Here is a 22,405-nt window from a genome sequence, read left to right on the forward strand (position 1 = left end):
TATATTTCCCATTTTGTAATTAAACCCATTGACTCTTTAATTTGGATCCTATTGATTAAAACTTTACTTTATTAGCTGGAACCAACATCTGATCTATAGTTGTAGGTGGAACCAACATCGGGGTTCTAGCATATTATATTGAAAGCTTTAAAAGACTTATAAATTTTGTCTTAACAATTACAAAATCAAACTTAAATGTTTTTGAGAAAAGTTTATATAGTTGTATATTAATTCTACCTATCAACTCTGTTAAAAGGAAAAAAAAACATATTTTAATTGAGGACTCCCAGGATACCATTATGTAAAATAAGCCATTTTGAGTTTTTGACAAAGTATTATTATAGTCAGTATAACGTACTAACGTAGTGTTAAACAAGTAGATTAGATCAGACATGCATGCAACAGTATACTAGTAAAGTTTTGCCGGAAAATTATTAAAGTAAAACTGCTTAATTACATACAGTAGGGTGAAAAACACGGTCCAAAAAAAAAAAAAGTTAAGAGGGTTAGGTTTGACGTGGGATGAATAGGAAGTAGCTAGCTAGGTAGAGAGGTTGTTTCCCTGTAGCGAAGCACGTGAAATGATGCCTCAAAGTGCGAAGAAATCACAAAAGCAGATTGCGTTAATCACTTAATTAATCTCTGACTGCACATTTTTAATTAATGTCAAAAATATTCCATTTCCGCAAATTAATTAACTCTGAAAGGGATATATAGAGAGAAGATCAGATGCATGTTTGTTATTTTGCATCGGATCCTTCGCCGAAGAAGGCTATTAATTGAAGACATCCACTACCTTCTCTCAGATCCTAACCATATATGCACCCAACAAAGCTAAAATCCAAAAAACAATTTCTTAAAATCAATTCACACTCATGTTTTCTATACACGTTACCACTTCAAGGTGAATAGTGAAAACTTGAAATTTATATTGAATATAAAGTTAATATTATATTGTTTTCATACTCTTTTACTTTGAATTTATACCCAAAAAAAATTAAAATAAAATACTGTGATGATCTATCTAGTCTTTCCTATAGGTAAATCAGCAATATGTTTTTTTTTTGGGTTAAAGTAACACAATGCATTTTGACACATATGGCTGTCTATGCTTCAATTCTTGTGTGATATTTTTAATGCAGGTCCCTTACACCATCTACATCAAGTTCCAAATTAAAGTTTTAAATGTTGACCAAATTTTTGAAGATTAAATAAATAAATAGTGAGAGGTTAAACTACATGTTTGGTGGTTTTATTATGTCTTAGTTGAATTGGTGAGATCCGATATAAATTCTGATGTAATTTAAGTTTGACTTAGATAATCAGATTATATGGATAGGATTTGACTCGTAATGTATAGTTATATATCTCTGAAAGTAGTGGTGATGACAAGATAACATGCCTTTTCTTGTCTTTATAATTTTTTTAAAAATAAATTGATAGGTGTAATGCAAGCTTTCAAACTTGATAAAAATTAGTCTTCACTATGCCAAATTTGCTCGCAGATTATGCTGCAAGGTGGACCTGGGTCCAAAACTACGTCGTTTTGTCTTTTTTTTTTTTTTTTTTTTTAGTAAACACATTGCTGAATTAGAGTTGCTCAAAAATGTGTGAATGTAGAGGTTTCAAAGTGTGAATGTAGAGTATAGAAATCGTGAATGTAGACTTATGATTGTGTGAATGTAGAGTTGCCCAGAAATGTGTGAATGTTGAGGTTTCAAATTGTGAATATGGAGTATAAAAATCGTGAATGTAGAGTTATGCATATGTGAATCTGTAATAGAGTTAAGAAGTTCTAGCAACTTGTAGCCCTGTAATGTGTGAATGTGGAGTTGTCAAGTTGTGAATATAGAGTATAGGACCTGTGAATATAGAGTATTGAATGTGTGAATGCATAACAGTGGTAGTATAGTTACTAAACATATAACCCTGTAATGTGTGGATGTAGAGTTTACAAATTGTGAATGTAGAGTATAGTGTATGTGAATGTAGAGTTTGTGTTCCACATTTCAGGCCAATATGTTATTTAAAAAAAAAATCAACAAAACGGCGTCGTTTTTGGACCCAAGTCCAACTTGGTCCAAGTCCAACTTAATTTTTTTAAAAATAAAGTTTATTATTATTATTATTATTATTATTTTAAGATATTATTATTATTATTATTATCATTATTATTATTATTTATGAAAGTGAAAGGGTACTAAATGTATGACATTAATAAAGATTTAACCTTACATTCTATTTTCAAAAAAAAAAACAAAAAAAAACCTTACATTCTAATATGACACACTCCTATAAGAGTTCAATTAATCGTGTGATATTATTAACAATTCGCTTATTAATTACTTCACATTTTGGTTGAATTTTTTTTAATGGAGAAATTGAACATGGTGGTAATGTCATGCTATATTGTTTATATATTTGTGATTTGATGATTATATTCTCCGGCTATAAATACATAGCTTTTGTTTTTTCCTCTCCTTTATATCTTTCTTGAATTCGACCTCACCTCACCTCACCTCAGCTCTCATCTCCTAGGTATCTAGGCCTCACTATTCAAAACCCCTTACCTTGCCTTTAAGGTTGTTTGCTTGCTCACTGTCTATTCCTCTTGCCATTACCTCACTGACACTTTATGTTCTCACAATTCAAACCCTTCTTCATGGCTAATATCCCAACCAAATTAAATAATTCTCCTTCTTCTATCGCTTCCACTATTTTTCTCTCTGAAAAAGACTTATCAGCGGCCGCACTAATAAACTCCATGGACTGCAACTTCTTAAGAGAAACAACAGTAGTCTCATCAAGACCCAGTCTGGAGTTTCCAGAAACTTGTCAGATGGTTACGTCATCGTCTTCTTCCAGAAATTTAGAATCAGAGCATCATGAAGGAGACAATAACGGGAAAGTCTTCGAAAAACACCAGGAAGAAGAGAACAGATACGAGGTTTTGGTTTCTTCTTTGAAGGTGAAACTCACAAACACTACTGTAAACAAGGAGAAAGAAGAAGAAGAAGAACAAGGGTGTAAAACTCCGACGTCGCCGGAGTATAAGATCCCGGCGGCTTGCCCGCCGGCTCCGAGAAAGCCAAAGGCTGTGCCGGCAAAGAGAAGAGGTTGTTGTCACAAAAGGGTTTTTCTTGATTTGTCAGATGAGACTGAATCTTTGTTTCCTCCACTCCTTCTGGCTGATCTTGGTAAAAAGATCAAGAAAATTAGGAGTAGTTAATTGATGATTAATCTTATTTTCAGCCTTGCTTTATTCATCATAATAATTTGACTTACAAGTAAGCTAGATGCAGATTTGCTTCTGTATAATGCTGCAAATTCAATGTATGTACAATTCATCTCTATAACATATATCTCATCTATTAATTAACTTTTCTTTTCTTTCTTTTAAATCTTCTTCTTCTTTCTTTTTAATTGTTTTTTGGGTTTTTCTTTTTGGGTTACATTATTATGATATGAGTTTGGTAACTTTCCTATTCCTTCGGGTCTAATTATGCATGGTAAGAGCATAGAGGGGAAATCTTAGGATAATCATGCTCCTAAAATTAGGAAATTGTAATATTGGATACTAAATTATAGAAAATCATAATTACTTTCTTGATATTTTTTATATATTAATTATAAGTGGGTATGTATAAAGATATATTTCATGAAATATGATAGAATTATAAATTTTCCTCCTCTTAACTCCTTTGTTATTTTCTCCCTTTCATTTCTTTTTATTTTTTCTTTCGGAACTTTCACGAGTCTGAAGTGTGAAAAATAAGAGTCAATAACTCAATAATTTAAGATAGTTGGTAAGTGAATGACTAAATTGAACTACAAGGTCGGAGGTTTACTTTTTCTCAAGTAAAATTCCAACTCTGCAAACGTGACGCATATAGAACTCGAATTAGCTAGTTTCACAATTGTACAGATGCCAGATGAAAAACAAAATAAAATAAAAACAAAAAGAGCCAATATCTACTCGAAAGGGCAACTACATGTTACCGTGTCATATTAGAGCTAGCTCTACTACCTACACTACATTTTTTCATGTATTTTATAATTGAATGATCATTATAATATTATAACTAAGGATAAGAGTGTTACTAGTTACGTTCTCGGTAAAATTACTTTTAAAATCTTTTAATTTATAAAAAAATATTAGACAACGCGTGTTATCTAATATTCTAAATAAATTTTGTTTTATGATCTTAGTTAATAAATTACATTCAGAATCCTTGTCAATAAAACCATGATGGAGAGGCAGGCAGCGTTTGACTTTGTGAAGAAACAAACATCCATCGTGGTTATGAACTTTTTTTTACCAAAAAGTTGAAAAGAAAGAAAGGGATATTCGGTTTGGCAGAAAGATAGGGATCCTAGATAGCTAACATCAAGGTTGTTTCGCTTGTCGTTTAATATTATTTTTGATTGACATTCATCATTGCTTTTTATGCCCCTTTTAAACTTTTGTCACATGAGATCGACCAACCCATCATTTTGTGCAACTGCATTATATTCATATATCATAATAATGGATCAACTAAATTAAAATGTGATTCCACTTGGACTAAAAATTTTCATACTAAGAATAGTGCAACAATCTCATCTTAGATGCTGAATAACTACTGTGAATAGAACTGTGCTACAAATTTTCTTGTAAATATTTTTATTCAACATGATCAAGAACTCCTAGACAATCATCATTCCCGCTTTCTTTAATGTAGAGTATAGTATTTCATGAATGGTATAGTTTAGGTATTCTTCAGCCTACAAAGCACTCGATTTAGAATTGTTATTATATTTGAGTGCTCAAAATTGAAATAATTTCATAATAAGTATTTTAACCGATTTAACGCCCCGATACTAAATTAAAGGATATATTTGTCATTACACACACTACTATACCCCTCATATGTAACATTTATTTTGGGTATACCTCCGCTCCGATACTAAATTTCTTTGATACGTGTTAGTTAAGCACCTATTTAATTAATTATTACCATATATGATAATGGAAGGCTTTTTTTTTCTTTTTTTTTCTTTTGAGTGCGACTGACTCTGTTACAATGTAGTATTTTACAAAGAGTCAACAGTTGCTTTCACTGAGACTGGGAGTGTAAACCGGAACACCGGATGCCACTAGACCACAAGGTCTTTGGCGATAATGGAAGTTATTATCAGTTAAGTATATATATTCGTAAATAATGAGCTTGTAATGTTCTTCTTGGCGGCTTAATCAAATGGTTAATAAAAATGTGGCCGGCCGGCCACCGATATGATGATAGTATTCAATTAATATACGGCGGTTAATTAAATGACAAAGGTAACGTAACAACAACATTAAACACGCGAAATCATATGGTAAAGGAAAATTTGAGGGAAAATAATATTGGAAGTGTCCTCAAAGCATGACAAGAATGTACCCTTGTCGTAGGGCAAAATGCAGATACATGCAAATGGCCTTACTGTAATAATAACCGCATTCACCGGCAATATGTATGACTTGCACTAACTATTGCTTGCTTTACATGCATGTTGTCCGGCCTTGCGCCTTGTACAAAAGGAATCCTAGGCTTGTACGTACATGATGAATATACTTTTCTTTGGTGAACCTAGGTTAGGGAAAACAATACTTTTGGAAATGATTTTATTATTGGTCAATTTATTATATTAAAAGTGTAGGAGGATATTTATTTACAATGATGTAAAGAGTCTCAGTCATAATAGGAATATGATAACAATAATACAGAAAAAGAGAGAATGAATTCTATTATGCCTATAGTATAGAGTCCTAATACATCCCCTCAAGTTTAAGATTTTCTAGGGAGAACATTAAGTTTGTCTCTTACACCGTTTAAGCTTGTTGTGGTTAGTGACTTGGTGAAGATATCAATCAGGTGGTCTTTAATTTTTGTAGATATATAGTTTACTTGTAACTCTTTTGATGCTACTTTGTCATGAACAAAATAGTAGTCATTGGGTTGAATAATTGTCACAGGTTCTTTAGTGGTTAATAATGAGGAGATCAGATCATCGCGCATACTCAGAGCGAATGCCTTTGAATAGATAGAGATTATATTAATCCAAACTAATTAGTTGACCTACTTCTGCAAGAAGGCGATTTAAAACCTTAACTTTGCTAAGATACTCCCTCACAGTGGAATCCCTTGGCACAAAAACTACATTGACTATGGAGATTCAAATATTGTGCCCTATAAGAAGATTAGAAGACCCAGGATTAAATGTAAATGGGCCTTCCATTTCTTCTCCAGACAAAAGTACACGGAGCGGAGGCTATAATGTAAAGCTAAAAGCTCAAATGCTTGTTTGAAAAAGGTGTCTGCAAATCGGTTTGGGCCAGATTTGGGGAGTGCAGGCCATTTGATTCATGGAAAAAGGAGCAACTAGCAGCCCAAGAGGCAGCACAATCATTCAACGCCTAATGGAAGATCAAATCATTTTCACTCACATTGGATCCCTGCATCGTCTCCATCACCGTACCTGCCCCAAACGCGCCTTTGTCCATAATGGGTTCTCTCTGAACCCGCAGAAAATGACCTTCTATCCAATGGGCCACTCCCCACGCCCATTTTTTCTTCCTTTGCAGGTCAAAAGCTTCAATCATTTCCATTTCTGAAAAAGAGACTACAAGCCGGTACTCTCATGTCTCTATTGGATCAATTTGATGGATTTAGTGGGTGCAATTGCAGGTAGGAAATCTGTCCATTTACTTTAACCTCATTCATGGAATCATGGGAGAAAGTTTGATGAAATTTATTGTCAAGAACCGGTTTTTTGTTCCTTAAATCTTACTTTAGTTGAGCCCTAGACATGGTTCTGAATGTCTGAATATATAATTTCAAGATTCTCTCGTGAATCGGGTAAAGCTTTGCATGTATGACAAGCCAGACAGGGAAAACTAATAAACCCTAGAGGCCAAGAGATTTGCATTTGGTGGGGAGTATCTATCTTTTTGTTAATAATGCCATTAATTTGACTAGGACAGTCAAGGTTTGGAACAGCTTTGGCTACTTTATTAGCAGCCTTGACAACATTTGCATCTGTTTACGGGGTTTTATGTTTGTCTGCTTTATCCACCTTTTTCTACACATAATTATTCTCCTGTTTCTTATTGGCATCAATAGAACAAAAGCAATCAACAGCTTCTCCACATTACTACTGCATAGGAATGATAAGTTCTTTCCTGCATCATTAGCCCTTCTTTTTTGACTCCATTTCCCCCCTTTGTTTCTTAAGACCCCATCTTCTATCTCTGCATGTAAAGCATCTTTCTTTTGTTAATCTTCACTTCACTGCATTTTTTCTGCTTGGTGGAATAAACTTAGGATATGACACCTCTTCTTTGGTGTGGCTGGTGATATCTTATCCTAGGATCCTATGCTAGGTAACCTCACTGATTGTTTGTCATTAGGCATTGAGGTTGTAAGTGATTGCTTTGTGTGTATCTAACTGATTGAAAATCATTTCAAGACAGAAGGGCAAAAGTAGTAGTACAGTGGTGCCTATGGCTCAGCAGGTACTATGTTGTCTTGACCCTCATTGTTTGGGAATAACCCATATGGGTTGCTTGGCTTGTTGTAGATCAGTTTTCTGAAGCTGGGTACTGAGTTTGTGAAGCCTCTTGCACACTCTTGTCCTTATCTTTGTGTATTTTTTTAATTTTTTTTTTATTTTTGGATTTTTTAAATCTTTTCTTCAAAAGATTGAATGATTTGATTTGATGGATTGCAGGAAGGAGGGTGGCCTCTAGGTCTGCAGCCTCTGAATTTAAGGGTAGGGGTAGTGAGAAACAGAGACTACTTGTCTGGATCAACATCTTTCAACACTTTACTCAGTGAGTCCCCTGCTTCCTCTACAGATTCCTCCTCGGACTTGGACAGTGAGGTCAGTTCCATTCTTGAAATAGTTAAAATACTTTTTCTTTTCTTTTCTCTTTTATAGATTCCCTAAATTATTAGTTTTAGTAATATATATATTTGTGTTTTGAATCCTGCACTTTCTTGTATTCCTGCTCAATGTGACAAGACACAACATGAATACCTAATAACATCTGTTACCACAAGCACAAGTTAGTTTGGTTATCTAATTCTTTCATAAAGATAATGGAGCCCCATTTTTGTTACACTAATATCCATCATTTTGGCTTAGATTAATTCTGTTTCGTATGAATTAGTGACTAATTACTACTTAATCGGATATTCAATCTTCATCTTTAAGTAGAAGTAACACGGTTTCACCCCGGAGGAGGACGATCCAGTTTCTACCCTTTATCAGAAGTTCAGAACTTTATTGCTGCTCTGGAACTGTCGTTCTGCTCATTCATGTGTAATGGAAGTAACATGTTTCACCCGTGAATGTACCTTGACATGAAATCGATGACATTACATATCTGAATACTTAGTGGAAGTGACAAGTTTTACCTCAGTTGTCCTTGCTTGTGAAGTTTCAGTCTTTGTTCACGCTTGGCTGACACAAGTACTAGGATTTGGGAATGAATATAGAGGCCAAATTACTCAACAAATACTAATTGGATTTTAATCCTTGTTCTGTGTTTTGTTCCCAGGCCATGTATAACAGTGTAACTCTAATAACCGGGAAAGAGAATGCAACTTGGCAAGATATACACCTCCCGTTGTGTCTATCTAGGGAATGATCATTAGCTATTTGACATGCCATAGTGTATTCAAGAAGAGTTTGTGTTTGAGTCTTAACTGGTATCTTGTTATAATGTTGTGTTCAGAAAGTTGAATTGTAATTTGAAGTTTGAACAGGAAGTTGGTTTTTGCTCCAATGTTATCTTGTCGACTTAAGTAATCATAACTTAAACGAGTGGAAATGTGATTTTTTGATTTGCATGGAAATGCAGTCCACAGGGTCATTCTTCCATGACAGGAGCACAACCCTAGGAAGCCTAATTGGTGTTTCCAGAATCGTTAACCTCTCGAGAAGATCAACGAGGGCAAGACCCTCGAGTGTCGAAGCCAATCAAGCAGTCCAAAAGAATTACACTAGGAGGTCCGGAGCTGCCTGGTGCTTCTCATTGTGCCCAAGAAACAGCACTGATGCCGAGAGCGCCATAAGAAGCAACACTGCATCGCTCGGCCATTTTCTAGCTGTGGAAAGAAGGGCTGCAAATGGGCACAGGAGAAGCCACCATAGCCCTCTCATCTACGGGCCAGACGAATACGCTTTGGTGCAGCACGATAGAGAGTCGAATTCACTCTTCGCAAATGACCGCATTGCCCCTCCCCAGCTGAGTCCATGGGCTGGAAGGGCCCAGGGAAACAGGTCTTTAGACACTGAACAAGATCAGGGTGTTCCACTGGTATTGTTCCCATGCATTTGTGGTTAAACTTTGTGGTCAAAGGATTAGTATGATGTTGATTCCTTATTAGACCCTTTACTTTTCAATTCACATTTTTCCCATTGTTTGTTTTGTTAGGTCTGGAATTGCTAAAAAAAATTACTCCTTTGTAGTGATGTTGAAACATATTTTTGTCATCTACTTCACAGGATTGAGTATTTATCGAAAAAAACACGACTCTGTGATTAGTAAACTCACAAGAACTTCAAGAACAGATATATAATGTATCAGGTGAGACTCGAGCCTGACATCTTATTTTAAATATCAACTTAATCACACGCAATGCGATGCGATCACACAGGTGTTTGGTTTTGTATCAAAGATTTGAAATTGAAAGATAAACACAGACAGATCTGATCACACATGAGGTTTGTTGAATGGTCTGTGTTTTTATGTATTTGTCGTACTACACACGTCCTATAAAAGCTTCATCTTCCGGTCGGATCATGTGAACTTTCAACCTTTTTTTGGTGGCACCCAAATGTCAAGAAATGTTTGTTTCTGTGTCACATCAATGTTTTGCCACCTGCTACAGATATTTTCAGCTTTCAATTCTTGAATATTCATAATTTATGTTTAACAGACGAAATTTATTAAAGAATGGTTGAGCCGCTGTGGAAGAGATGACGATATCTTTGTGAATAAATCATAAATTTAAAAAGGCAGTCTGCAGATAATTGGCTTAATTTGTTCTTATGTAATCATGTTCTTGTTACACGCACAACATTCTCCAATTAAACATCATTAAATTAATCTTACAACAATTGCAAATATCTTTTACTCATTAAATATCCTCTCTTTTTAAAATGCTTTTATATTAAAAAGTAAAAAATAAAAAATTCAACCCTTCATGTGGACTATGAAAAGGAACCTCTCTTGTTGATTATGGCTATCCAGCATACAAGTCAGCAATCATCCGCATTCCACATTTAGACCGGGTCTTGCAAGGCATTTAAAAATATGACTATACCTCGTTTAAAAATGAAGGGGGATAGCATAAATTTGACCAAAAGTAAAAATTTAGAGTTACACTACCAAAATGTAAATAAGAAAACAACAATTCGCCCTTGACGCAAAGATTCAAACCCATGATCTTTGAGATGACTCTGATATCAAATTGAAACATACCCTCTATCTCAACTAAAAGTCGATAGTTAGATTGTACATTTATGTTTATATATTATTTATTATGCTTAACAATGTGTATGCTGATATCTATTTGAGACCAACCAAGAAAGACACCCATCAGGCATCACTTTTATATGGATTCATCGATTTAATGAACACACCATCCGTCAAACATAGATAGATTATAGATATACGTGCAGTGTTTACCTACGATACATCCCTTTCATAAATATCAACAAACGTATGAAAACAAAAAGCCTAACTGTAACTTGGGACCCTCAATTATGTTTGGTGGCCTTTCTTCACCAAACCACTTCACATTCATCTTTCATCACACATCTAGTTTCATTCTGCCCATTGCTAACAATCCCATTCCAATCAACTTTGTTTACATCGTCAACAGTTTATTGGATTTCAAAATTCACTAAATTTAAAATTATGTATTTTCCTCCTTAGCTTCCATCCCCACCAGTCTGAGATCATCAGATCATGGCTTCTGGGTCCCATGGCGGCTAAACCTTACCTTATTTGAACCAGAAAAGAAACATGTTCACATGACAGCCAACAGAGCAAACAAAGATTTTCACTTGCATCTTATATTGTTTAATATATTATATGATGATGATGATGATACAACACATCATCTTCCATTCATTTCTTACAGTAATTGGGGGGAGAGAAGATAAAACAATACACCTCACAGTTCACACCAAAGCACTAATACAGAAAGGGATGGGCTAAGGTGGAAGGAAATGAAGAATGGTGAGGATTTTAGGTAGGAGAGGAAAGAATATGGAATAGATGAAGGATTAAGAATGCTTGATCTAACTCGGTGGCTAACAGCACCAACCTTCTTCAGCTGAAGTAAATAGAAATTTACAACAAATATCGCAACCCACACAAATAATAATCACCAACCAGGAGCTCGCAATCATTTTAGCTTTGCTTATTCCCCAAATCTACAAAAGGGATTGAGAGGGAGAGAGAGCTATAATAGATATATACCACTTGTGCAGCAAGACCCCACATTGAATTCTTGATTGCCAAGTTGGAGATCTTTGAGTACTAAATTTGATGGCTATCAATCGAGGCTTAATGGCTTATCAATCATGTCGTTTTCATCAGCAATCCTGCCCGATCCACGGTTGGTCACTTTGCTGAATGATCCCACTGCCGATAGCCCCTTGAAGCTACTACTGCCCTCGCTCAGGTTTCGGGATCTCCTAGACTTCCTCACCTTTGAGTAGGCATCGTGATCGCTGTCGTCATTGTTAACCTTTATGACCGTTAATTGTGCAATGCTGCTTCGGCAGAAAGGGCATAAAGGCGCAGCGGTAACGGTTGTGGTCGGGTTTGGTTTGTTATGGCAACACAAAGCGAGTACACATTGTGCGCACATCTGATGGCCACAGTCTTGTACCTCAATCGTGCAGAGTTGATCAAAGCAAATGCAACATAGTTCTGAATCACTGGCCTGCATAGATAAAAATCTCGGAGTGAATACTACTCTTTCCATAATTAGAAAGGATGCAGCTTTTACAAGTTTTACTCGCTATAATTTCCACTTGAAGCTATGCTTATGGAAATTTCGACAAAAATGGTCAGTATCTAACAACTGCAAAATCCCCAAGCAATGTGAAAATCATTGCTTTGTTTAAGCATTATGACAAGCCACTGTTAGAGACCATATTGGTATTAATTGGGATTCCAACAAACTTTGCCTATGTTGCAGAGTTTCTGAGTCTTCCCGCAACTCAACCAACTAAATATATTTTACCAAGATTGGATAGGAAATTATAAAGTTTAAGCAAGAGTATACCCCTATCCTAGGCAATAGGTTTCGACTTTCGATTCATCTTAGACAAACATAACACTCACTTTCATTTAATCCATTTATTTGCAAGGTTAAAATCACAATCGTCAAAGGCCAGAAAAAAAACTCCTCTCCTATAGGGGATGGTTATTTAATTTACCTCCGAAATACAGTCTTCGATCCCCGCTTCAGAATGAGATGGAGAAGGTAGCATGTACGATGTCCCCTTTAAAATATTCTTTTCCCTCTCTTTATTTGCATCCATCAGAGCACGCTCTAACAACGCTTTTGCCTCTTCATTTAGCTCACTAATGAACTTCAGAGGTGAAGGCCATACAATCGGCTCTGCAGATGAGGGATTCAGCAAAGCCGCACACGTCCTGTGGTTATGCCTAAAAGCAACTGTATATGGTATTCTCCTGTAAACACAATCAATATTCAATTAAAATTTAAAAAGCTTCATAAAACCAACGATAGGTCTTCATAACTCATAAATCACAAAACTATAAAATTCTTAGCCAATAATAGCACTGTGGATATCAACGAAAGAGTGAAATAGACACTGCTAGAGACAAACATAAGCAAGAATCACTATTTAGTGGTAGGCATTCTGAATTTCTGATGAGGGGATAAAGTTAAAACCGAATACTTAATATAACTAATATATTACTTCAGAAATAGGATATCTCCAATTCTCCATGCTTTTACTATAGCTGCAGTATTATCCCTACCAATCACAAAGATTTGTGCAAAGAGGGAAAGATTAGTACCCACAAGCGTCTCTTTGAAGTCGATCTGCACCCCATGCCAACAATTCACGGATACAATCAAGAGATCCCCCTCTTGCAGCCAAATGAAGAGGAGTGCTGCCTGGAAAACTGTAACACAAGATTTCTCAATCCAAAACTCTAAAGGAAATTAAAACTAGGAACCAAAGAACAAAAATTAAAGTTTCGATATAACTACCCATAATTTCCAGTTGATGCACAAACCAAAGCTCCATTGTTCAATAACATATGAACACATTCGGGCCGTCTCTGACGAGAAGCCAAGTGCAAAGGTGTTGCCCCCTTTCCATCCCTAACATTCACAAATCTGGCATACCCCCTGGGATTATTTTATTCAACCACAAGATTAGAAAGTTCTTTATAAAAACTCAATCCATAAAAGGAAAGAATCACACAAAGAAACTAAATCTTCAGCTAGATGCTAACCAAGAAGCAGCAACATGGGATGTACGAGCCGAAGAGAGAATTGCTTTAAGGCAATCAGAATGGCCATAGTAAGCAGCATAGTGCAAGCAAGTTCGGCCATGAAGTGAATCAAACTTTAATATCTGTTAAATTTTCCAAGATCAGCCACACGTTCAAATTAATACTATAAATGGAATGAAATGGAGTATGGTTAGTTTAGCTTACATTGGCCCCAGCTTCGATGAGCTTTTGCACACAATCGATCTTTCCATGCATTGCAGCCAGCATCAATGGAGTCTAAACCATCCAAAATCACCCAAAAAAAGAACACCATCAGCAATCATTAGGAAAAAAATTAGGAAAAGAAAAAACAGAGAAAATCCACAATTTTTCCAAACTGGTCAGAAACAGAACCTGCTTGTGGCGATTCAACAAATCTGGATTAACAGATCGGTTTAAGAGCACAGTAACGACCTGAAAAGGGAATCAATAAAAACGCCCATAAGAACAGCAAGTAACCAAGTTTTGAGTGATAAAGATTGAGAATTTCCAAGAACCCACCTCGATCTGGCCATTGGCGGCGGCTATATGCAGAGCGGAGTGGCGATCATACACCGTGGTGTGGTGGATGAGACCCGGTTCTCTCCCCAACACCGTCTCCACCGTCTCCACATCTCCACACTGCACGGCGGTGAACAGCCCGTGCTCATCACTCGTTCTGCAACTCAGCCCCTGACCCATTCCTAAAGCTGCGATCTTTTTTCGCGGCGGGGGGAGACGAAGCCCAGAAGAGGAGGAATGGCACCCCTGCACCACGGCGGCTTGGGCAGAGGGGAGTGGTGGCGGAATTACAAAGTGTGAGCTCCTACATATTTAATGCCGGTTATGGGCGTCTGTAAAGGAGACTTTGGAGGACTTGGGAGTTGTGTGCGTGACTGCGTGTTTTCAAGTTTGGGAGCCCCTGCCCCTGCCCATAAAGGGTAAAATGGTAAAATTCTTAGTCGGAACGAGGTGTGAAGGCTCTTGGAGTGGTGGATTCAATAGATAAAGATTGTTAATTTATAATTACAAGATTATGAATTTAACAATTTTGGGGCTCAGTATAGTTGGTTCGTCACTTATAAGTCATGACTGAAAACCAATAAGATCTGATAGGTGAATTGATTGTGTGACTTAGAATTTATCTTTTCGTGTTAATTCTTGGGGCCGAGCCAAACCAAGTTGAACATAAGATTAAAAAAAAAATCTAATATATTAAAAAATTTGGGAAAAAGGGCAGCTGACCGTGACAGAGAAACGCAGAAACCGGGAACAGGGCCTGACAGACGGGCAGCAGTCAGATATTTTCTCGGGCAGTTACAGATTCCACAAATAATAAACCCACTCCCTCGTTCTTACCGTCTGTTTGGTCCACTGTCCAAACCAGAATTTTTTCTAACTTTCAACACCGAATTTGGCGTTTCACTGTTTTTGACTACGACACATCTCCGCCGTTGAAACCGTTGGTTCTTGCACCACAGCCGCCGGATAACCTATGACCCTTTCCTTAGAAACAATTTATTACAGAGTAAATGTCAATCCGGAGATTATATGGCCAGAATTTACGTATGATTCCTTCTAACCTTCCCCACAGTGCTTCAATCATATCAACCCAGAGACTGAAGTCAGAAATATTTGTACACCGGTAACTTTTCTGATCAAAAATGCATGGCTTATAGGGGACTGCAAGGTAACTCCAAGACTGAATTTTTACTGCAGGTACTTACCGTTACAGCAGTAATTAATTATTTTTTTTTTTGAAAATGCAGTAATTAAATTAGTTACCCCCAAAGGATTGAAGTGTGGAGTACTGGGATTCCTGTTGATTGCTGAAATCTCAAGCAATTATGAAGAGATGGATAGATGGTGATGGAGGAATATGTGCCTTACCAAGATAGTCATTTGTTAAACAAAAAGATTGCGAGACATAGATTTTGAAGGCTTAAAATTAATCTGGCATAAGCTGATAAATCTAATGTAAAAAAAAAAAAAATTAAAAAAAACTAAAAAAAAAAATAGAAAACATAAAACAAAACAAAATAAAAAGGTTGTGCTTTACTGTCCATCCCAGGATGGATAACGCATGATGGGTGAGAATGGACTAAGAAAGCAAAAAGCTTTAGCAGGGATAATCCATCAGAGTAAAGGGAATGTATTAACCATTTTAACGCAAAGTATATGCCACCATTACAGTTTCACAATTAAGCTATTGTATACTTGGCCTGTTTCATTTGAAGTTGCATCTTTATGGTAGCAAACAGGACATGAATTTCATGTGGTAATCTTTGGTCAAGCAGGGGACTTATTAATCATAAATTCGACTCTTTGTATGAGTGGTCTATTGGTTTTCTCAAATTAAGTGAGTCAGTTATGAAATAATCTAAGCTAGTTTGGTCTTTTGTTAACTAAAGTTACTGCAGGTTGGCTTCACTCAAAACACACTTTCAAATAGCGACGATAGATTTTCTATAGGTAAATCAAAGAGTACAAAACATATGTAAATTATATTTTGTTAATATTATAATTTCAAAGATGATTTAAAGTTGTTCTAGATTTTCTTTTAAAAAATAAAAGATAAAAGATAAGGCCTTCTCCATAGTCAACAACACCATCAGCAATATTAAATATTGAATAAAAGACACTTCATGATTTTTCAACTATGTATCTATTTGGAAAAAATTTATTCCACATTTAATTAGATACTACATAACACATTACGGAGTAATACATAGTAATATTTTCTCCTTTAATATGAAGTTGTATTTTAGGAATTAAAGCATTTTACATTTGTACATAGATGGTAGAGTGAGACGAATTCTTTTAATATTACAATAGGGCTTAAACTTTAAAGAATTACTAAAGATATAACTTCTTGTAATTAAGTGACCATCCACATGAAATATAAAATAGACTACATATAAATTTCATGATTTTAATAAAATATATATATATATATATATATATATATATATATATATAACATAACATAATATAATAACTTGTGACAAATGAAATCTAAAAACATTATGCTTTAGCAACGTAATTATTGACTAAATTAATGATAACCGATTGTATCAAGTAAAAATTGTCAAATTGTATCATTTTCCAAAGGTGTTATGTTGATTTTTAAAAAAAAAAAAAATTTAGTTCAGGTCAATAATAACTATACAAATAGTTTTACTGTTTATTTAACTTATACGCAACTTAACTTCTTTGTATGAATATAACATTTTACATTGTCATACTCATAAAGTTATATATCTAATTTGAATTGTTATCCTTTTTGTAACTATTCTCCAGTACAGTTTTATTGAAGTATAATAATAATAATTATTATCATTATTATTGTTATTTTAAAGGGCACGCAACCATAATAATCTCTGTAAGCAGACATACATGAAATCGTCAAATTTTGTGGTGCATTACATTATAGACTTTAAAACGTGTGGAAACGTTAAAATTTTCCAGGAGCTGTGGGAAGCTTCATGTTCATAAACTTCCAAAATCCTGAATCTAATTACACTTAAATATTGGTATGTACTAATTAACTATAGTCAAATTCATGCATGGAACCATGCACTTAATTAATAAATCATAATCTTAATTAAAATATGTTTATTGGGTCATCATGTTCCTACTTGGACAGGCTTACCAGGAATATCACACGGCATTATTACTGCAGTGCCCGTATCTCCATGTTCCGATCTCGAGACGTGTCGGTGCAAATTTTATATATATAATAAATTAAAATAAACCATAATATAAATACAACAAATTAAAATTAAAATTAAAATTAAAACATGTATTCCATCTCAACAACGTACAAATCGATAACTTGACATTTGGTATGAGATTGACTCTAATACTAAATTAAAAATGTGTTTCGTCTCAATTAAAAGTTTAAATTAATAATTAAATTGCACATTTATATTTATATATTATATGCTGAATAGGCAAGTTATCCAATAATTGAATAATAGTTTGAGAGATGTATGGTAGTGGAATATTGGGAGTTTGATCAGCGGCGGTGAGTCCGAAGCTGCAACCTCACATGGTCACTGATGGTTGTAATGAATAGAGTAGTGTTTTCATGGGGCCACTGTTGTCTGAGTTTTGGAGTTAAAAACAAAAGTAAATGAAAACAACGTCGTACGTAGCAAGTACTTGTTTTGTAGATAATGGTCGTCATGTTACTCCATACATATACCAATATAATGTGCTACTGAATCTGTATATAATTTGTTTGAAAGGTAATAAATATTCTATATAAAACAAATTAAATCTCTATATGTAACCATTTAATAGATAAATAAATATTAAATGGAATACAATTTTTAAATAGAAATAATGACGATTAGGTTTATAGGAAATGGTCTCAATTCAATGATCTAATAATAACGAAACTTATCAACGTTCATCAATTTTTGTCAGCATAATATTTAAATAGAAATAATGATTGTTAGGGTTATAGGAAGTGGTCTCGATACAATGACTCAATAACGGAATCTATTAATGTTCATCAGTTTCTGCTAGTCTAATGTGGGACTCAATTCAGGGATAGAAAATAACAAAATAGGTATCCCTTGAACGCGTGATAAACATCCAATATTTATATAGAAATAATGATTGTTAGGATTATAGGAAGTAGTCTCAATCCAATGACTCAACAACAGAACCCCTCAAAGTTCATCAATTTTTGCAAGCCAAATGTGGGACCCAATTCAAAGATAGACGTAAGAGAAGTAGAGAACAAAATAGGACTCCCTTGAACGCATGACAAACATCTAGAACGCCAACGTAACAAGAATCTCTATATTGAAAATTTAGAGATGTAACATGTGTATATCAAGTGTACCACCTAATTGAGACTACTTTCTATAAAAAGAATCTCTATATTGAAAAATTAATATCATATTTTTTAGGGGTTCCATTGTTTAGTTATTCAATTGAAACCACTTCATATAACGCTAACAATCATTGTTTCTATTTAGATATTGGATGTCTACTACACGTTCAAGAACAGATACCTGGCCTATAGAAAGATTTTTGTTATGTTTGTATTGTGCTCTAGATGTTTGCCACGCATTCAAAGAAGGGACATCCACTATTATCCTTCCTTGTTGATTGTAGCTACGAGATAAAAATATACAAGCGTATAGAAAGAGGGTTTTGACACCCAATTAGACATGTGAGAATTGAGATACTCATGAAATCAAGCCCATATATTGTTACTTTGGCAAAATTCTAACTAAGTATTTGTAAAATCAAATCAAACTTTCTTTTAGTAATACTAATAATAAGAAAGCCTCTAGCTGTTAAAAAATATATTAATATTATTATCATCCAACTAATTATTTTCTTTAAATTGAGTTCTAATTTCTTTAACTATATGTATGGTTGGAGTCATGGGCCAAGGCCCAATAGACACACCTACTTCTAACAAAGTAATAATAGTCATCTCTAAGATCTAAACATTAAAATATATACCCTTTATTTTAAATAAATAAATAAATAATAAGTTTTCAAAAAATAAATAAATAAATAAATAATAAAAAATATACACTAAAATATCTCACACCAAAGCTTAAACTATATATAGTATGATGAGATGCGCATGTTGTCAAAATGGACCAAGTCATACAGTAACGTAATTAATTAATTAAGGAGATCAGACAATTAATTAATACGGGATTTGTCGAGTATGAATGATATGAATGCAACACTAATTTCACATTTGACGACGGAAATAAAGCGCGTAATTATTGACATTTCATAGCCCAACTACTCCATGCTTCTCCTACCCAGTTGTTTTAAACGACGGTTAAGAATGTTTGGAAGAACAACAAAATCATTTAGGAAAATATCTATAATATATGTTTAATATGATATGTCAATTTCCTTAGGATGAGACTCGAACCCGTGACATTAACTTCCGTTTAAAATGGTAACAGGGATGTCATCAAATTATAAGGTATTTGACAACTCAATTAACTTAAGTACAAAAAATGCAAATAACAAAGAGAATGTTTAAAAGAGACAAGGTAATCGTAGGGTCACATTAATTGCTTGAAGGTTACAAGGAGTACGTGAGCATCCATACCAATGCATTTTTAGTGATTTTTGGAATAGTGAAAGGTGATGTGGTGGAACTAGAAGAATGAGAGAGAATGAATTTGGTTCTTTTGCAAAAAAAGTTTTTGGAACAGTGCACTGAGTCAGAGAAAATATTACTGTTGTATGCGTTTTGCGCACGCTCACTCGGACGTGTTAAGACCCTTTGTTTATTTGTTTTTGTTTTTGTTTTTGTTTTTTTATAAATTTTCTCTTCCACCTTCTATCTCTTATGTGTATCACTAAAAACCGTGTAAAATTTTTACTAGTGTACGTAGATGCTAATGGGACATGAGATGTCTAAACAAGATAAATGCACTACTATTTATACACCTTCTGTCTGAGTAACGATTTGCACGATCTAGACGCCCCGGGCCTCGGGCTGACCACGACCCTCCTATACCTGACCTCCCCAACTCGGGTTGGATGAACTCGCCAACCACAAGGTCGGGGTTAGGATCTCTCTTCTCATGTTGGGCTGAGTTGGTTTCATTACATGTCCTTCGACTCGAATCCAATATATATAGGTCATATAGATTTCGAAATTTATTTGTACTTGTCTTTGATAGCAATATAATGCATGCATATATGTCCATTTTTAATTTGTATTCTTGCTTTTGTGTATAATAATATGCTGAGTCCTTCACATATAACCCAAAAAAAAATGTATATTTCGTTGATTCGACTATTCAAACTATACATAAAAAAAATATATAACTTGGCGTGATATTTGAGATATTTAATATGTTTTGTTTTTAATAAAAATGATTGGCTATGTAAATTAAACTATGATGATGTTTTAAAAGATTCATACAAATTAAAAAGTGTGAGTAACTAGTCTTAATTAGTCTAGTCTCTTAATTTCCTAATCAATTCATCAAAACATATCATGTAAGCATGATAAAGTTTAGTTTACATAGAAACGATTTATCTTTCTTGTGTGATTTGCTAGCTATTATACAAAAAATATGATTTACTTAATTAATACACACTTTTAAATAGTAGTTATAAGTTTTTTCTACCGTCAAGAAAAAATCATGGCAACTAAAATACAATAGGTAGAAATGACATGCACACAAGTTAATGGGCCATGTTTTGATTGAATCTAGGTTCAAGATTCCATTTTATTTCTACAAGTAACTACTAACTGTATCTTCTTTAAATGCTCACCTTAATTAATTGTCTAGATCCAATCCAAGAATCTGTCATTTTACATGTCTCTATCATTGGAGACTTGTGGGAAATTGCTACTATACCCAATGGATGCTTATATCATCTTTAAGACACAATTCATTCTTTAAAATTTTTGTTTTGATAAATAAAACCAAAAGTGTTGTTTTAAAGATTCATGTAATTAAACAACAAATTATATCATGATGAACCATGACCCACACTTGCAATGTGAGCTATTAATACAAGATCATTTTTAGTATATTGTAAGTCCATTTTGCTGTATTACATATTCATTTTTGGATAGTAACACTAAAAACGAACTTGTAGTAGACTAAAAATGAACTTATATAAAAATATAATGAACCTATTAAAATTGAAATGAACTTGCATGATACTAAAAATAAACATGTATGTCAGTGGTTTATCTTTTGATATGAATCATGGTCTAGGCCTCTAGGGTATAATAATTGTAAATTGAGGTACTACACTGGAAGATGACTTATGTTTGATTTTAACCGATCAAATTTAAGAACTAATTCAATAATTAATCAATTAAAACAATTAATTGTTTTGTGCAACACTGCAAAATTATTACAAAACATATAGTAGGTATAAATGACATTGTCACAAGTTAATGGGCCATGGTATGAATGACACCATTGAATCTAGCTTGAAGATTCCACTTAATTAATATCTACAAGAAACCACTAATTGTATTTTCTTTCAATCCTCACCATAAGTGATTAATCACGTCTAGCTCTAAGGAATCTGTTGTTTACATGTCTCTATCCTTAGGATACTTAGCTTGTGGGAAAATACTACCTAGAATTGAATTTAATATTTTTTAAACTTTATTTAGATGATATTATATATTCTCTACGCCTCATTTTATGTGTCTGGTTTAGTTAACGGGGTTTGACTAATGTAATTTTGAATTTAATTTTTCATAATATTAAGTTTAATATTAGTATATAAAATTTATATATCTAGAAACTACATGAAAAGTACTATAAAATACAAAAATTTAATCTTAAAAATAATTAAAAACTAACAAAGAAAATAAACAAGGAAAAAAGAATTGATTTGACCAATGAATAATTAATTGAACATATAAAATGAGACAGATGGAATATAAAATATTTAACTTGTCAAACTAGATCAATATCGGATTTTATAAACTTCTATGGGTGTTAAGCTAAACAAGGTTTTATTTATACCCAATATTTAAAAATTTTAATATCCAAAAAATATAACTTATGTTTTATGAAGAACTCTACAATACCTCAAAATGAAAAAAGTGACAAAGGGTTTATATATAATTATTTTTTATAAATTGTGTAAGTTGTTTAACATTCGCTATTTCTTATTTTTATATACAGTAAAATAGTTTTTTTTTTCATCTTTATGTGTTGGATACTTAGATTATATTCAACCTGACGGGTTTAACTAGTCAGCTGTGAGGTATACATATTAGAATAAATTCGTAACTATGTCACGAATATAATATGTTAAATGGGTCAAATAATACGTGAATATGTATGGTTGTCAATATTATAATTTAGTTAG

General features: G+C 33.9%; 3 protein-coding genes across 5 annotated transcripts; 2 read left to right on the forward strand and 1 right to left on the reverse strand.

The window, feature by feature from the left end:
* The first annotated feature begins 2,506 nt into the window (after positions 1-2,506).
* LOC116017549 (cyclin-dependent protein kinase inhibitor SMR14-like) lies at positions 2,507-3,401 on the forward strand. Its single transcript, XM_031258161.1, has one exon. It carries the CDS (start codon positions 2,636-2,638, stop codon positions 3,227-3,229), a length of 594 nt encoding a protein of 197 aa, XP_031114021.1. The 5' UTR covers positions 2,507-2,635; the 3' UTR covers positions 3,230-3,401.
* A 3,442-nt stretch (positions 3,402-6,843) lies between these two features.
* LOC116015390 (uncharacterized protein At3g17950-like) lies at positions 6,844-9,682 on the forward strand. Of its 3 annotated transcripts, none has more exons than XM_031255440.1 (4): positions 6,844-7,402; positions 7,489-7,534; positions 7,750-7,902; positions 8,885-9,682. In XM_031255440.1, the coding sequence occupies exons 2-4, from the start codon at positions 7,523-7,525 to the stop codon at positions 9,368-9,370; spliced, it is 651 nt and encodes a 216-aa protein (XP_031111300.1). In that variant the 5' UTR covers positions 6,844-7,402; positions 7,489-7,522; the 3' UTR covers positions 9,371-9,682. The 3 variants fall into 3 exon arrangements, with proteins under 3 accessions (XP_031111300.1, XP_031111299.1, XP_031111298.1); XM_031255439.1 differs by having other exon boundaries at positions 7,493-7,534; XM_031255438.1 differs by having other exon boundaries at positions 6,844-7,534.
* Positions 9,683-11,077: 1,395 nt separating this feature from the next.
* On the reverse strand, positions 11,078-14,430 carry LOC116016855 (putative E3 ubiquitin-protein ligase XBAT31). Its single transcript, XM_031257289.1, has 8 exons — positions 14,078-14,430; positions 13,931-13,990; positions 13,742-13,813; positions 13,538-13,659; positions 13,290-13,430; positions 13,094-13,201; positions 12,484-12,742; positions 11,078-11,984 (listed from the first exon to the last, which is right to left on the reverse strand). The coding sequence occupies exons 1-8, from the start codon at positions 14,255-14,257 to the stop codon at positions 11,592-11,594; spliced, it is 1,335 nt and encodes a 444-aa protein (XP_031113149.1). The 5' UTR covers positions 14,258-14,430; the 3' UTR covers positions 11,078-11,591.
* Between the last annotated feature and the right edge of the window lie 7,975 nt (positions 14,431-22,405).

This window comes from Ipomoea triloba, chromosome 4, assembly GCF_003576645.1.
Source record: "Ipomoea triloba cultivar NCNSP0323 chromosome 4, ASM357664v1".
In the NCBI taxonomy this organism is placed as follows: Eukaryota; Viridiplantae; Streptophyta; class Magnoliopsida; order Solanales; family Convolvulaceae; genus Ipomoea; species Ipomoea triloba.